This window comes from Lycorma delicatula, chromosome 9, assembly GCF_047948215.1.
Source record: "Lycorma delicatula isolate Av1 chromosome 9, ASM4794821v1, whole genome shotgun sequence".
Classification (NCBI taxonomy): domain Eukaryota; kingdom Metazoa; phylum Arthropoda; class Insecta; order Hemiptera; family Fulgoridae; genus Lycorma; species Lycorma delicatula.
The window spans coordinates 84111508-84129777 of NC_134463.1; the positions used below are offsets into that span (position 1 = coordinate 84111508).

An 18270-nucleotide genomic window follows, 5' to 3' on the forward strand; every position below is an offset into this window, starting at 1 on the left:
TGAATTACAAATGTTTGATGATATCTCAAGTTGAATCGAGGAACGTGTTAGTTTTTTATAGTCAGTAACTCTGAAGGAATCATGGTTATTAACTATTTTAAATAACATAATTACAAGTATATTTTGCAATGTAGACAACCATAACATTCAACACAGATATGAATAATCAATGATGATCAAATCATTACCCAGCTTAAAGTAGATCATTCTAAACAAAATTATGTTGAACCTTTCTGAAAAATTTCATGTTTATCATATAGAACAAAAACCAGATAACATAATACTCCAGCTGAGAACAAACTAAGTTGCAATACAACATTTTTTAAATGTTCACGGTTTTTAAGTATTTGTTGGTTTGTTAAAGCCAAGTATCTTCATGGCTTTGTTTCTGACATATTTAAATTTTGAAATTATTGAGAGTTTGTAATCTAGCATGATACCAAGGTTGCACATTGTTTAAACTCACTCCAAAAGAGTATCTCCAATCTCACAGCCAAACTAAATAAATTCTTTATATCTATAAAATTTCATTACTTTATTTAGTTCAATTAATTTAGCTACGCACCAGTAAAGATAACTTTAATAGGCAAATTTGTATAACACGGCAATCCTTGATTTCATTAATGTTTTTTCAAATATTTTCGGGTAAAATGTATAAATGTATGAAATTTGATATGTTTATATATTTTACATACAGTATTATTTTTATAGAAATCTTATGTAGATTTCTGTAAACAGATTACCTGCACTCTTTCTAAATCAGGACATTCCACTAAAATATTCAGATGGGCACATACAGCTGGTGGTGATTATTTACAAAGTTCTCAGGTAGGATGCATTACAATAAACAATCATACAACAGAGTAAAATTTGTTTTTCATCATTCTATGAAATGTTAGAATGATCTTCATGTACTTGTATTTATCCTTTAAATTTACTCTTTATAATAAAATTATAAACACAATTTTATTATCTTTATTCTGTAAAATACACAAATATCATAATAACAAATTCACCTGTAAGTGTGAAGCAGTATAAATATTTACAAATACAATCAAGTAATATAATAGTTGTACTATGTATTCTAATCATCATCTCCAAAACAGGCTGCAACAAGAGGCAACAAATGAAGAAATATTTCAATGCAATCGACATATAATTGTAATGCACCAAATACATACTCTTCAGGTGATAATTCAACACGCTTTCCTCCCATAATCTGTTGTGTATCAAACATTAAAAACTGGAAAAAAAAAAATTATAGTTAATAATATATCACGATCACTACTTAATGTTGAAAAATGTAAGTGTAAGATCTAATGTTGGAACAGTCAGATGCTAACCATCTGAAAAAGCAGAGTTGAATAAGCCAGTTTCTAATATCACTAAAGATACACAATACTGATTGCACTTGCCGCATGTTGTTGGCATTTATTAGCGATTTATGATAGTAAACTGAATACTACATTTTAAACAATGCTATTTTTAACTAGTTGATGCCACTGAGACTCACAAACATTATTTCCATAAACATAATAGAATTGTCCGGAGGTAAAATAGTCCCCCGTTCGGATCTCCGGGTGGGGACTACTAAGGAAGGGGTCACCAGAAAATTAAAAAATAACTTTCTACGAGTCGGAGCGTGGAATGTTAGAAGCTTAAAAAAGGTTGGTAGGCTAGAAAATTTAAAAAGGGAAATGGATAGGGTGAATGTGGATATAGTAGGAATTAGTGAGGTTCGGTGGGAAGAGGAAGGCGACTTTTGGTCAGGTGATTTTAGAGTAATTAACTCAGCGTCAAATAATGGGCAGGCAGGAGTAGGTTTCGTGATGAACAAGAAGATAGGGAGGAGAGTGGAGTATTTCAAAACGCATAGCGATAGAATCATTGTAATAAGGATAAAATCAAAACCTAAACCGACAACGATTGTTAACGTTTATATGCCTACAAGCGCCCATGATGATGATGAGGTAGAGTGTGTATACGAAGAGATTGATGAAGCAATTAAACACGTAAAAGGAGATGAAAATTTAATAATAGTTGGAGATTGGAATGCAAGCATTGGAAAAGGCAAGGAAGGAAATATAGTGGGTGAATACGGGCTGGGCAAAAGGAACGAAAGAGGGGACCGACTTATAGAGTTTTGCACGAAGTATAATTTAGTAATTGCCAACACCCAATTTAAAAATCATAATAGAAGAATATACACTTGGAAAAAGCCAGGCGATACTGGAAGGTATCAGATAGATTATATCATGGTTAAGCAAAGATTTAGAAATCAACTCGTTGACTGCAAAACTTACCCTGGAGCAGACATTGATAGCGACCATAATTTGGTGATAATGAAATGTAGATTGGGGTTTAAAAACCTGAAGAAAAGTTGTCAGATGAATCGGTGGAATTTAGAGAAGCTTGAGGAAGAGGAGGTAAAGAAGATTTTTGAGGAGGACATCGCAAGAGGTCTGAGTAAAAAAGATATGGTAGAAAATGTAGAAGAAGAATGGGAGAATGTTAAAAAGGAAATTCTTAAATCAGCAGAAGCAAACTTAGGCGGAATAAAGAGAACTGGTAGAAAACCTTGGGTTTCAGACGATATATTGCAGCTGATGGATGAACGTAGAAAATATAAGAATGCTAATGATGAAGAAAGTAAAAAGAACTATCGGCAATTAAGAAATGCTATAAATAGGAAATGCAAACTGGCGAAAGAAGAGTGGATTAAAGAAAAGTGTTCAGAAGTGGAAAGAGAAATGAACATTGGTAAAATTGACGGAGCATACAGGAAAGTTAAGGAAAATTTTGGGGTACATAAATTAAAATCTAATAATGTGTTAAACAAAGATGGTATACCAATATATAATACGAAAGGTAAAGTCGATAGATGGGTGGAATATATTGAAGAGTTATACGGAGGAAATGAATTAGAAAATGGTGTTATAGAGGAAGAAGAAGAAGTTGAGGAGGATGAAATGGGAGAAACAATACTGAGATCTGAATTTAAGAGAGCATTAAAAGATTTAAATGGCAGAAAGGCTCCTGGAATAGACGGAATACCTGTAGAATTACTGCGCAGTGCAGGTGAGGAAGCGATTGATAGATTATACAAACTGGTGTGTAATATTTATGAAAAAGGGGAATTTCCGTCAAACTTCAAAAAAAGTGTTATAGTTATGATACCAAAGAAAGCAGGGGCAGATAAATGTGAAGAATACAGAACAATTAGTTTAACTAGTCATGCATCAAAAATCTTAACTAGAATTTTATACAGAAGAATTGAGAGGAGAGTGGAAGAAGTGTTAGGAGAAGACCAATTTGGTTTCAGGAAAAGTATAGGGACAAGGGAAGCAATTTTAGGCCTCAGATTAATAGTAGAAGGAAGATTAAAGAAAAACAAACCAACATACTTGGCGTTTATAGACCTAGAAAAGGCTTTCGATAACGTAGATTGGAATAAAATGTTCAGCATTTTAAAAAAATTAGGGTTCAAATAAGAACAATTGCTAACATGTACAGGAACCAAACAGCAACAATAACAATTGAAGAACATAAGAAAGAAGCCCTAATAAGAAAGGGAGTCCGACAAGGATGTTCCCTATCTCCGTTACTTTTTAATCTTTACATGGAACTAGCAGTTAATGATGTTAAAGAACAATTTAGATTCGGAGTAACAGTACAAGGTGAAAAGATAAAGATGCTACGATTTGCTGATGATATAGTAATTCTAGCCGAGAGTAAAAAGGATTTAGAAGAAACAATGAACGGCATAGATGAAGTCCTACGCAAGAACTATCGCATGAAAATAAACAAGAACAAAACAAAAGTAATGAAATGTAGTAGAAATAACAAAGATGGACCACTGAATGTGAAAATAGGAGGAGAAAAGATTATGGAGGTAGAAGAATTTTGTTATTTGGGAAGTGAAATTACTAAAGAAGGACGAAGCAGGAGCGATATAAAATACCGAATAGCACAAGCTAAACGAGCCTTCAGTAAGAAATATAATTTGTTTACATCAAAAATTAATTTAAATCTCAGGAAAAGATTTTTGAAAGTGTATGTTTGGAGTGTCGCTTTATATGCAAGTGAAACTTGGACAATCGGAGTATCTGAGAAGAAAAGATTAGAAGCTTTTGAAATGTGGTGCTATAGGAGAATGTTAAAAATCAGATGGGTGGATAAAGTGACAAATGAAGAGGTATTGCGGCAAATAGATGAAGAAAGAAGCATTTGGAAGAATATAGTTAAAAGAAGAGACAGACTTATAGGCCACATACTAAGGCATCCTGGAATAGTCGCTTTAATATTGGAAGGACAGGTAGAAGGGAAAAATTGTGTAGGCAGGCCACGTTTGGAGTATGTAAAACAAATTGTTGGGGATGTAGGATGTAGAGGGTATACTGAAATGAAACGACTAGCACTAGATAGGGAATCTTGGAGAGCTGCATCAAACCAGTCAAATGACTGAAGACAAAAAAAAAAAAAAAAAAAAAAAAATAGAATTGATATAATAAAGCAGATTTTTCCATGCCCTGATTTATATAGGTACAAGTATACTCACATATTGGGTTTATGAGAGTCTCTTGTCTTATTTGTGTTTACATAAATTAATCCTAAAATTTAAATCTGTTCTATCATTGTAATATTTCATAATACCGTTTTAATTATCATAAAAAAAGTGGCCATTAACTCTTTATATACACAAGAAATAAAACAGTTTCCAACTATTATGTTTAACTGCCTTCACAGACTGGTTTGCTGTTTAAACATTACTTTCATTCTTCCTATCTGTATTCAGCCATCATTCATCCAAAAATTATTATTATTATTTAAACTGAGTGTATTTATAATTTATTTTTTTTTTAAAAAGAAATTTTAAATATACCTTTTTTAAAATGTCTGCAAAATTAAAAATGTATTTTAATCTTTGTAGATGCCAACATAAAATATGTCAAGTTTACAATGTTAATACTTATACTATTTCAAGATATTTAAAAAAAAATTCTACAACAGAAAACTAGAAAATTTATATCAATTTATTCTAAGATTTATGACAGGCATTTCAATTTCTTCTAATTATGTTTGTTTTCGACAGATTTCATAATGTTTAGGGTTTCATTTGAGCCCTTCATTTAAGTTTTACTGTATATAATTATTTTAATTACAAATACAAGCTAAAATGATTAGATAATCAAGTAATTAAATAATGAAAATATGTAATTAAAAGATATAATCTGTTAATTATTTTCATAAAAATGAATAGAAAATCTACAATTTATCATACAAAACATCTAAAAGTAATGCAAAAAAAAATTACTAGTTATACAATTAAAATAATTTAGATTACAAACTTACCAAACTGAAAATAACAACTGCAATACCGGAATAAATCAGTATCATAATTTTCAATTTGAAGAACATAACTAACAACATTGATATTAAACCAAACACTGTAAGAGCTAATGCCAACACACACATTAACAATCCACAGCCAGTTATATCAATCTGGAATAAAAAAAATAAAATTACATAGAATATATGCATTATAAAAAAATTACAAATTATGTGGCATTAAAGTATAACACAATATATCCCTGCTGTTAACTGTTTTGCATGGGTGCAAAAGCTGTGCGCTTTATTCTGCTTAGAGAACATAGCATAACTTCTGCGAAGAATCAGTTGTTAAGTAATTTGTAAATTTTTATTTTTAATTCCATTACATTACAAATATATTTTTCTGCGAAAAACTTATATATGAGAAAAACTTTTCATTTACTTAATAATAATTATGTACATGAAAATTAAGAGTCCCCATCACTCAGCAATTTATACTAAATGCATATATTTGTTAAAATGCATATATTGGTGCATGATGGGTAAAATAGTGCGGAAGATGCTGGTACAACTGAAGCTGGAGTGGGGAGAACTGTTTATTGCCTGCACATCTGAGTATTGCCAATCTGTGTCGAGCATTGGCTTTTGAACAAGGCTGCATAATCATATGTTGTTAAAATGTAGTTGGTTAACTGAAGAAAAAGAATTCATGATGGAAAATTATTTAGAGATGAAATCTCCTGTTGTGTGTCGGCGAAAGTTCAGGGAGAAATTTGAAAAAGAAGCACCAGTGAAGTGTTATTCAAATGTTAGTTAAAAATTTCATGAAGCAGGTTCAGCGTTAGAATAGAAGCGTGGTCCTATACAGGTCAGTTTTAAAGATGCAGGTCATACAGGACATTAAAGTGATAGATACAAGATCTTCTCATAAATCTTTGCACAGAATAAGCTGGGAAAAGATCATTTCAGTAGATTCAGCTGACACTGCAGTGAGGAGAATGATGAGATATTATCTATATCAAATGCAGGTTTTCCATAAGCTAATCTTTTCTGATTATGCTAAAAGGATTCACTACAATCAGTGGTTCAAGAACTTCATTAGAAGTAATATTGGTATTTTAGATCAAGTGTTTTTCACAGATGAAATGTGGTTCCACCTTGGTGGATATGTTAATAGTAGAACTACCTGACCTGGGGAATTGAAAACCTGTACATTTTCTTTGAATCTCTCTTGCACAACAAAAAATATGTGTACAGTTTGCAATTTTAAGGCAACAAATAATAGGGTTCTTGTTCTTTGAAAAATTGTGAATGCAACCGTATATCAGGAAATTATCTAACAGTTCATAGCCTTACTACAAGAGAATAAGCATGACTGCTGGTCGCATTAGGACAGTGTCACCTGCCATATAGCTCTCTCAACTATGCAGATGCTGCAGGATTTTTTCAGTTGAAGAATTATTTCTAAAGAATTGCAGCCACCCAGATCCCCTGATCTGACCAGTCCAGATTTCTTTCCATGGGGTTACTTAAAAGAAGAAGAAGAGGTTAGAGGTTATCTAAAAGTCTCCTTTATAGGAGACTGCAGGAATTGAAGACAAACATTATCAATGTTATCCAGGAAACAGAGCTAACAAGACTAGCCAGGAACATGGTCAAACACGGTGACAAGTGCATAGAAGTGGATGGACATCATTTTCAACACTTTCTGGAAATTATTGTATCTGCCAATAAACTAAGTGACGGGGTCTCTTTTAAGCTGAACACCTGTAAATAGGTAAAACTCATTAATAATAATCAAATTGTTAATGATTAGTTTTTGAGGCTAACATCTTTTATGCCTCATAGTTGATCAGAATATTTTGTTTCTACAATAATATACGTATTTTTATATTTATAAAAAAACTTATAATAATAAGTTAAGCTATAAACTTTGTTAAGATTAACAATCTGATTTTTAACATTTATTTACAACTCATCTTCTACACAAAATAGGAAAAAAATAAACTTTTATATCACCATCTTGTTAAATGATTAATAATCTAATATGATTCATAATAATTTAATATCCTACATATTAATAAAAATAAACAAAGTTTATTATATCCAAAGTTTTGATGTAGAATTATTAAAATATGAAATAATTTAGATGGGAGCTGATTGTAGTAATTCTATTATATAACAGCTGATTCCATCCCACAATACTAAATACATAAACGTTTTACATTCCCAGATTATTAACACATACATTTAGAAATAGTAAAACTTGCCTGAAATTATTGTAAATACAGAATAATTTGTAACAGTTTTCTTCTAAGATCAGGGTAGGTAAGAAATGTAGAAAATGCAGCTTCCCTCATAACATTTGCATTGGGATGATCCCACACATAGATGATCCAAAAATAAAATTCCGCTAACTCTTTGTTGAACAAAATAGTGGGAAGAAGAAGTAACTGGAGGGCTGCTCAGTTACCGATATGGCATCCTCGATTAAAAAATGTTGATCAATTAGTTGTAGATTTAGAATCATAAAAATTTGCATAACATATCAATTTATGTGAACATGAATGTTTGATTTCCATAATAAAGAAGTACATATAAAATATAAATATACAGTTTATAAAACAGCACAAAATGATTAAACTTAACGTAACAATGTTTCTACTATAACTTAATACATAAAAAAAGATTCAATTGCATGTTATTTCTAATAGTTTTATTTTTTGTTTTATACTTTTATAGAAAGAAATAACCTTTTTAAAAAAATAATCATAATAAAATATCTTACCGGAGCAAAACAAGCAACAAATGTAACAGAAAGACACACAAGTGCTGTCATACCAAGTGCTATCAAGACTATTTGCGTGTTATAGCGTGATGTAATAAAACCACATAACACTCCCATTGAAATTGTCTGAAACAAATAAAAATGTTTTAAAAAAATAACAAAGAACAAAATAAATATACTTAAATTTATTTTTCATGCTGAAAATATTAATTTAAATATTTCAATTCTCTTTAACAACTTAACTCTTTGACTACCAGACAAAAAATTACAACTTTTGCAAAAAAAAAAATTGGCCATCAATTAATCCTATGAAAAATGCTAACCATTGTGTTTTTCTAATCTAAACTTGGCATTCTAATCTTCAGCAGTTAGAAATTAAACTGCACAACATGGTTTTGGCTGTTCATTTTACTTCACACCCTACTTTCCAGGATGTTACTGCCTGAGAGATTTCAGGTGTTTGAGTCCATCAGCCAGATTATTCACTTTAAAACCTTACCCAGGTCCTGGAATTCTCTTTACTTTGTCAAATATTACATTAAAATTAGATTATTTTTCAACAGGACACCAAAATTATTGTTAAATATATATGTTATTAATCAAGATGAGCTTAAAACTTAAAACAGTTTGGGTGAAACAAACAACCTGTAAGACTTTCAATTGGTGCTACTGTTAGCTCTTCTCATGATGGTATTGGCAACTAATTTTTCAGTGCAACAGAATGTTAGCTTTTCTGAAAATAATAGCCCTGTATATATTTATCAATGTTTAGAAATACTAAAGTAAAAAATCAACATTTAATTATTACTTAATTAGAACACTGATGACTAACGTTTTTAGAGATCATTGCAATTTGAACACAGGACTGTACTGTCTAGAAATAGAATTACATTGAAAAATGCAGTTCTGTTATAATTAAAATTAATAACTGCACACAGTCAATGTGTTCTCTTTTGTTCTTTTTTTCTTAACCGAGCATCACTGATAATCAAAACTACCAAACTGGAGCTGGTGAAGGATTACAACATTAACTTAAAAGAATGGAGATATGTAGGAAATCTCAGGATATTCAAAATTACAGAAGGGAAGAATTAATTAGAGTGTCCAAAAAGCATACAGCAAATCAGTTCCTCAATTTTCAATAATCAGTAATCATTTCTGTAATTATATAATTTTGTAGAATAAGTTATGAAACAAAGAGAATGTTGATTTCATTAGATATAGTAAAAACAACCCTTTTACTATTGACTTAAACTAAAAGTCCTCAGCAAAAGGCAGCTTGTGACTAATGTATAAATCCAGCTTTTCATTATACACAGCTCTCTCATTAAATAACTTTTTCTGTGGATCTTGACGATATTATGTTCCTTCCAACATAATAATTCTTTTTTAATTTAATAATTCATCAAGTAAATTATCTCCCTCCACAATTAGAATCGCATTCAATTAGTTCAAGAAGATGAAGTATTCATTCTGTAAAAGTAGTTATGTTAAACAAATTCCAGCCAGGAGTTCAATGACTACAGCATATCTATATTGTTCTAATAAGAACATCTAACCAATTTTCAGATACAGTGTTTTATTTATATTTTCATTATTACAGAGTCTAAAAAGATTAATATTGATTTAGAAGAAGCATATAGGGAAGGTTTTAGTTTAGTCATATAGGTATATATATATTTTTTTCCTGTTTAGTCTCTGGGAATTACTGTTCAGGTATTACTTCAGAAGATGATATGTATGAGTGTAAATGAAGTGTAGTCTTGTACAGTCACAGTTCGACCATTCCTGAGATGGTGTGGTTAATTGAAACCCAACCACCAAGGAACACCCATATTCTCAATCTAGTATTCAAATCCGTATAAAAGTAACTGCCTTTATTAGGACTTGAATGCTGGAACTCTCGACTTCCAAATCAGCTGATTTGGGAAGACGCGTTCACCACTAGGCCAACCTGGTGGGTTAAATAAAGGTATATAGTAGTTTATCTTTTTAAACTTAGCACTTTGTTACGCTTTAGCAGAAATCCTTTAAATTTTCTTATTAAACTACTCTTAAAATACCCTGTAACATTTTTAAAGCTACAATATCTTATTAAACAATTTTAATAATAAAAAAAAGAATTAGAAGAAAAAAAAGATTTCTAGCGAGTACAACAACAACAACAGCAGCAGGTTTCCTGTCCTCCATCGGGCGCATCCCCAGTTGGCAGATAAGGGAACACTCGGCAGATATGCCAGGAAGGGGGAAATAAAATAACCTCTGCGGATCAAAACAGGAACAAAATCCACGCAACATCTGTCTCAGAGTGTGCGGCTGTCTGGTCAGCATCTGCAATCCATGTCAGGATCGGCTGGTGTCATTACCTGGCAGTAGGTATAAAATGCACAGTAACCCGTGGAAATGGCGAGTAATGATAAAGCTTCGGACAATATGGATGAACAAGGATGTGGGCAGGCTGATCCCCGTTCATTCTATATGTGACAGTCCCCCATGGTCTCTGATGGTGTCAGTAGCATCGAGCCACGTAGAACAACTACTGCTGCACCACTTGAAGAAGACGGCGTAGAAAATCGTCATGCCGAGCCCACTGCTAGTGCTTCGCAGGCAATGCCTACAACCACTGGTGCTGGAAAACTGAGACAGCGCTTAAAATGGACAGACGAGCCCATCATGCACTGTTACTATACAATAACTAGATTGGAAAACGACATGACAGGGTACAGGGTGCCATTGTATCAGCACTTCATACATAAATTTCTGCAGTACTCAAACCTGACAGAACAACAAATTTCTGACCAATAGCTTGTCATTGTGTAAAACAACCAGATCCCAACGCACAGGCTACAGAAGATAAAGAATGAAGTTAGAGAAGTATTGAACCAAAGAAGTGAGCAAGATCAACCAATAGCATAAGAACTGGGAAGAGTAACACCAAATATTGTCGACGATAACACCAACAATAATGAGGATGCAATAAGCGATCGCGCCACAAATGCTAGTCAGCAGTCTCCACAGAATATACTGAGAAATATAAATCAAAATGACTCAGTGGAAGGAGTAAGAGAAGAATTCCATCCCTAATGGACTACAATGGACTGGCACCCTCTCAACGACCACGATTACCTTAGTTGGTGTATCAAAAGAATACCTCAACACTAATACACATGGTAAATAAAGAAATCGAACATAAAATCTCAGAAATAATGAAAGCGGCAGAAACTTAATAGAATAAGTTTAAAGACATAAATGACTTAATCTACTGTGAGGCGGTAGCTGTTGTAAAAGAAACTCGCAAAAAATATTAACAACACTGCAGTTGGGGAACAAAAATGTTAACCCACCTTGGCACCAAAGGCTTGAAAATAAAATAGAAAAGATGCAGAGAGAAGTCGGGAAAATTAAAAGCGTACAGGCAAGGAAGGATCAGTTTGTGGATAAAACGAGAGGTGGAAAAAATGTTTAGCATGTACGAACTTAGAAGTGCAGATTATGCATTAGAAATGAAAAAGCAAAAGCTAGCTGTGCCCTCATGACACGACTGAGGCGATACAAGAAGTCAAACAGAAAAAGAGAAGAAAATGAAAATTTTGAACAAAATGAGATTTTTTACTGGAAATTGTCAGTGGAGATAAACAGCACCTTTGAACTACCATCTCAAGAACAAGTGGAAGAATTCTGGAAAAACATCTGGTCGAATAGCACAAAACATAATACAAATGCTGCCTGGATAAAAGCAGAAGTTGAAAAACGGAGGAACATCAACACAACGGGTTACAATAAGATCACACTCAATGTGAAGGAAGCAGTTATGCACGCTCAGAATTGTAAGTCGCCAGGAACGGATAAGGTGCATAACTTTTGGCTGATAAAGTTTGATGTAGGGCACCCAGTATTGGCAGAGGCATATAATGATATAATTGAACATCCAGAGAATACACCTAAGTGGTTAACAGAGGGGATAACACTCCTTTTGCTTAAAAGTAATAACACGAAAGACCCAGCTCAATATAGACCCATAAAATGCCTTCAGACAACATATAAATTACTGACAGCAATTATTGCCAATAAAATATACAAGCACCTGGAAACCAACAAAGTTCTCCATTTGGAGCAGAAGGGATGTGTGAAAGCCACGAGGGGGAGCAAAGAACAAATTATCATAAATACGGTAACCATGCAACAAGCCCAATATACTAAAAGAAATCTGCGGATGGCCTATATAGACTATAAAGGGGCATTTGATAGTGTGTGCCACACTCGTGGCTGACGAAGATCTTAGAAACTTATCAAGTTGATGAAAACACGATTCGGTTCTTGAGGGATGCAATGAGTGCTTGGAGCACAATAATAATTGCAAACAGTGGAACAAGAAAAATACAAACAGGACCCATAAATGTAAGTAGAGGAATATTTTAACGGGACCCCCTGAGCCCACTCTGGTTCTGTATGGCTATCAACCCGCTCTTAAGCATATTAAAGGAGGCAAGATATAGTTACAATATAAAATCACGAGTAGGAGATTACAAACTGGAACACACATTCTATATGGACGATTTAAAGATTTATGGAGGGACTGAACATCAGCTGCAGCAACTGCTCAATCTTGTTGAAATGTTCAGCGAAGACATTAAAATGAAGCTAGGAATAAGTAAGTGCAAGATAAATACCATTGTGAAGGGAAATAATTTAAAAATATTTTATATTATGAAACTGAAGATGACGGCTGAAAGAATTTTTTAATAGGAAAACACAAAAAATCCCCACTAAATAAAAATATTCTCCCCCCAAAAAAGATACGAAGTGTCTTAATTAAGTTAGAAAGCAAATTTTTTATTACTATTAATATTAACTAATTATTTTAAAATAATTAATGGCATACAGATTTTGTGATTAGTTTTGAATTATTATTTTGATGTAAAATATATTCCAAAACTTTCATAAAAATGTTAATCAATGGGAGCTAAGAACTAGAGTACAAAAAACTGTTTTTCAGGAACTGAAATACTTACCAGTAATCCTAACATTATCAAATTAATTGGGAAAGAACGTCGTACACTCTCACAGCAGGTAAGGGCTAGCAGGAACCCCATATAGAATATCCTTTAAAAAGAATTGAAAAACAATAAAATTGTTGTTAATAGCAAACTAGGAATGAATGCATTATAGAACTATATAGATTAAGGTTATATAAATAATCCCCCTAAGTAAAACTCCCTCGTCTTTTATAATTTTAAAGCTTACTAAACATAAATTAAAAATAATATACTATAAGAAATCTTTTTAAATTAAAATGCTTATATTAATTTTCTAATTAAGTGAAACAACCTACTATCACCCACTGTTTTCAAACATCATTGATAGTAAGAAGTAGGAAGAATTAACAGAATTACATCAATGATTAAACCTTTCAAGCAGCAATTAACAATTTGAAACTATTTAATAGAGATTTATTTTCCTATAAATAATACAAGTTTAATGAATTTTACCGATTAAACGGCTGTATTTTGTTTTGGCATTATTAAATTATCTTAAAAATATATAAATCAATGAGAAAACATGAGAATCAATGTTGTCATGGATCAGTGGTATTAGTTAAGTTCAACATGTTTGATTTTTCAAGGTTCTGCGTCTGTTTGTTTGTACATCCACATAACAGCTGATTAGATTGACTAACGCTGTTTGTGATGTTCTGTAAGAGATAAAACATAAGATTTTATTAATATGTTTTCAGGCTTGGCTTATTAAATTTGATTCAGAGATGTTGCATAATTTTCTTCAAAAAGGGTCAATGAAAATGAAATTGACACATATACACAAACACAAAATCGTCATCAATGTTAGCTAGCACTAGAATAGGTTATTAAATATTATAAATTATTTGATTTATCACTGTCCAATTTTCTTTTGTTGTTGTGAGTATTAAGGTAATACACAATTACTTCATCAGGAGAGGAGTATACTAACTGAAACAGTATAATACTTCAATTTAAGAGTAGAGAATCCACTAAACATTTTCTCATGTTTGATGAAAATTATTTCCAAATTTTAAACTTTTTTTTAAAACAAAGTATATATTGACCACAGCTGAGGAAATAGGGTACAGGTACATTATGAAATCCCTAATCAGAATAATCAAATATTTATAAAATTTAAATCAAATATCGTGTGTGTGTAATAATTTATATGTATTACAATTTATATGTATGTGTATTATATTTACATTATGTTAGTGTAAATAATATATATATAGTGTTCCATTTTAATCTCTCCCAGGCGATTTAACTATGTACAATACAAAAAATACCTAAACAAAAGTTACTCGAAATGGAGGGGGGACATCTCATAGTGACCTAATATTTGACCTTCAACTTGACCTTTACCACAAATTTGATAAATTCAACTTTAATTAGAAACAAAACACAAACTGGATCAAAAAAGTGATACGAGATTTTAAACAGTACAATTTTCATCAATGTTTGAACAACGTAATGTAAATAGAAAAGTTATCATTAACAGAAAAAAATTAATAAAAACTGGACTTGAAAAATAAAAATCATATTTTTTGATTCTCTTCTAAACATTATTAAATATCAAAATGGTTACTTGTTAAAGCTCCAAACATTTTTTCAAAGTAGTTGAACAAAGTGACAGCTATTCTATTCAATACATAGTTCAGCTCGGCGAATCCATGATAGCTGGGCAAATCCAATAGCTTCATTATTATTCCTAATAATAGCTCCAGCTCCTTTCCTTCTTTATATGATGTCTCAATTCTTCCGTGTGCCAATATGAACAAAATAGACTAACGACTTCTTCCAACTCCAAAGGAAAAAGTGAGCTTGAGAGATCAAGTTGGCCATTTTACTGGTCCATTTCGACCAATCTTTTGTTACTAAAAGTGTTATTTAAATGATTCATCACTTCATGAAAAACCACATTTACATTCTATCTGAAAGTGGAATATCTTCCAAGAGTTCTATCAAATTTTTTAGTAAAAAATGCTAGTACCCCTCTCCATTGAGCCTTAGCGGTAAGAAAAGAGAGGTTATCACCAAGAAAATCACACCACATAAAATGAAAAAAATGCAATGGAAATGACTTGTAGCAGTCTCATGGGAATTTTTTTTCTGCCTAAGTGTGAGTGTTTCAATAATTTACAATTACATTTCTTGTAAAACAGGATTCATCAGTAACATTAATCATGAAATCAGAATGATGTTCACATTTTCTAATTTCTTCCATTTATCAAAATCTGTGGCAGTAATTCTTGTACAAGTGTTATATGGAGTAGGTATAATTACTGTTCCCGTAACGTCATCACACACTTGATTGCAACACATGAAAGCAATGTGTCAACCTTCTGGTACTAGAAGTAGGAGATACTTGTACCACATTCAATATTGCTTCTTCGGTGTGGGTATTTCTCAAAAAACGTTCACGACCAGCATTGAATTGTTGTGGTTTAAGAATACTCATTTCTCAAACTCGCCTCTCCAAAGCCCTGAATACTTTACAATCCAGTACTCTTCAATCTGAATAATTTTCACCCATAGTGAATAAATGAGTGAACAATAACACCACAAACCCCATTCAAATGCTAGACAATAAATTTAATTGTTGATCAGCTGTTATCGCCAACCTATGAAAAAATAAAAATTTTCAATATGTTGTAGAAGGAATTATTTCAAATTTATTTTTACAGTTTTTAGCATTTGTATTTTCTTCTGTTTAAAATCTTATCACTTTCCGATCCAGTATGTGTGTTTTGTTTCTAATTAAATTTGAACTTCTGAAATTTGTGTTTAATTTTAATAATGTTATTTACATCAATTTTCTCTGAATTAAATTCTCTACAAAATTAACAAGAAATTTTATTCCAAACCTAAGGAGTGATTTTCCGAGAAAATGTTTTCGTGTTCTACACCGTTTTTTTCTTGAAACCTAAGCGAGATAGAGGTCTGGAAGCATTTTTACTGAATTTCTAAGATCAAAAACCATAATGGAGCATCAATTTACCCCTCGATTTGTACCTCAAGAATTTTAGGTTTAATTTCTCAGACGGGGCAGAAAACAAGGTTAAATGTTTTACAGCCAAAACTCGCTAACGAACAGTTTTCTGACCTATGTTTAATCAATTATTTTTATTTTTGGCTATAGCATCATCACCTGATAGAATACATGAAATTTGGAATTACCCTGTCTACAATAAATTAATTTAAAACAATTATATTTTATAACTACCAGATCCAGTAAGAATAAAAACGTTACGAATACTTACCTAACTATAGTGCTTTCAGGGTATTACTCCATCTTCAGCTATCAAATATATATATAAATTTTTACATAATTAAAAAAAATCTTGTTAGTAAGTATATATGTGTGTCAATAAATTAAATCTCTTACACCTTTTTTTTTCAGACAACTTTTAACCACTCAGGGGCAACCAATAATCACCTAGAAGATGCTGCCTAAGTCGGCCCTGAGTGATGTGGCTGTAGACTAGCCTACCTATGCATGCAGCTAAAATGCTGGACTGCTCATCAGGATCCCTCCTGGTTCATTGAAACATCATGACCACCTCATTCTGGTTGCCAAGATGCCCCTCTTCAGAAAGGCTACCCTTCTCGCTCCTATACCCTAATCAGGGTCCAGGTATGCACTCCAAGCATACCCCCCCCCCCCCCAATCATGCACCTGCCTCATACACATCGAGGGTCCTCAATGCGTCATCGGAACACTCCAACCGAACCACTCTTGCGTGTGCTAAACCTCTTATACATACCATGATAAAGAGTGATATTTTATATTAAATCATTTAGTTACTATATCAGGTCTACCAATTTAAATGTTAAGTATTATAAATTATACTTACATGGCTACATATATTAAATAACTATGGTCATCCGCAAATTCCTGTACAGTATCCCTGAAAAAAAATTTTTTTAATTCATTATTATTCATTTAATCATTTTATCTATTAATAGTCTATTATGATAGTTTGTTTATCAATCGAACCTTTAATGTGAAAATTTATTCCAAGTTCACATAAATTTTTATTGTGTGCCTTGTGCCACAAACAATTATTTTTTCCCAAATTAAAATAGAATTGTTTTACCATCTGAATTCAAGATGTACATTGACAAAGTAACTTCACGTTTCTAAAAGTCGTAAACAAATATATTGTGACTTAAGATTTTTATTTCATATTCTTTTAATTTTTAATTTTAGGTACTCTTTGTTTAACAGCAAATTATATATACATATTTCTTATTTTTAGAGAGAAAAATTTCACATGTTTTACTGTTCCATTACTTACTTAGTTATATTTTCATAGGCAAGCAACCAGGAAGGTGACTATCTCTGAAATATAAACATAATTCCATTTAAGTTCCAGAAATGCCATCATTTTCTGGAATAAGAAACTACAAACTTTTATTTTAAATAAAGTTTGAATTTTTACTGCAACAATCACTTCAACAAAAGTTTTTATCATAATTGGTCTAAAAAATTATGACCTGTGTATATACACACACACATATTCTCAGTAGAGTACACAAACTAAGTTTTGAATTCGTTGAAACTACTTTTTTTATATTTTTAATATTGATCCTTTTCATGAAAGTTTTAGTTTTTGATAATCCTTAGATTGTAAAACATAAAACTAAGGTGAAATACTAAATAAACTCTAGAAATTTAGTGATATAACAAAATAGCTATTAATTAAATTTTATTTGCAAGATGTGCAGAACAGGTTAACAATCAATTTTAATTTTTTAAGTAAGATAAAATAAAAATTATCACATTATAGTGTTTGACATTACAATATTTAAAGAACCATTTATGTTTTCTGATAAATGAATTAATAAAATTCTTAACTTAATTTCATAGTAACGTACTGTGAAAGCCCTTGTTAACCTGTTCTGCACATCTTGCAAACAAAACTAAATTAACTATTTTGTTATATCATGAAATTTCTAGAGTTTATTTAGTACTATCACTTTTAGTTTTGTGTCTTACAATCTAAGGATAATTAAGAAGTAAAACTTCCATGAAAAGGATTAATGTTAATAATAATAAAATAGTTTCAAGGAATTCACTAGTAAAGTATTTTTTAAGTTCAGTAATTTTTAATAATTCAAGTTGAGGCT

At 31.6% G+C, this 18270-nt stretch overlaps 1 protein-coding gene across 2 annotated transcripts in view; it reads right to left on the bottom strand.

The window, feature by feature from the left end:
* Positions 1 to 18270, bottom strand: part of LOC142329759 (protein lifeguard 2-like) — a 95759-nt gene that overhangs the window by 2826 nt on the left and 74663 nt on the right. For both annotated transcript variants that reach the window (XM_075374517.1, XM_075374516.1), the window contains exons 4-8: positions 16995 to 17048; positions 13132 to 13222; positions 8120 to 8245; positions 5353 to 5502; positions 1017 to 1243 (exon numbers count right to left, since the gene is read on the bottom strand). In XM_075374517.1, coding sequence (XP_075230632.1) covers positions 1085 to 1243; positions 5353 to 5502; positions 8120 to 8245; positions 13132 to 13222; positions 16995 to 17048 — 580 coding nt within the window. In that variant the 3' untranslated portion in view covers positions 1017 to 1084. The remainder of the gene's footprint in view (positions 1 to 1016; positions 1244 to 5352; positions 5503 to 8119; positions 8246 to 13131; positions 13223 to 16994; positions 17049 to 18270) is intronic.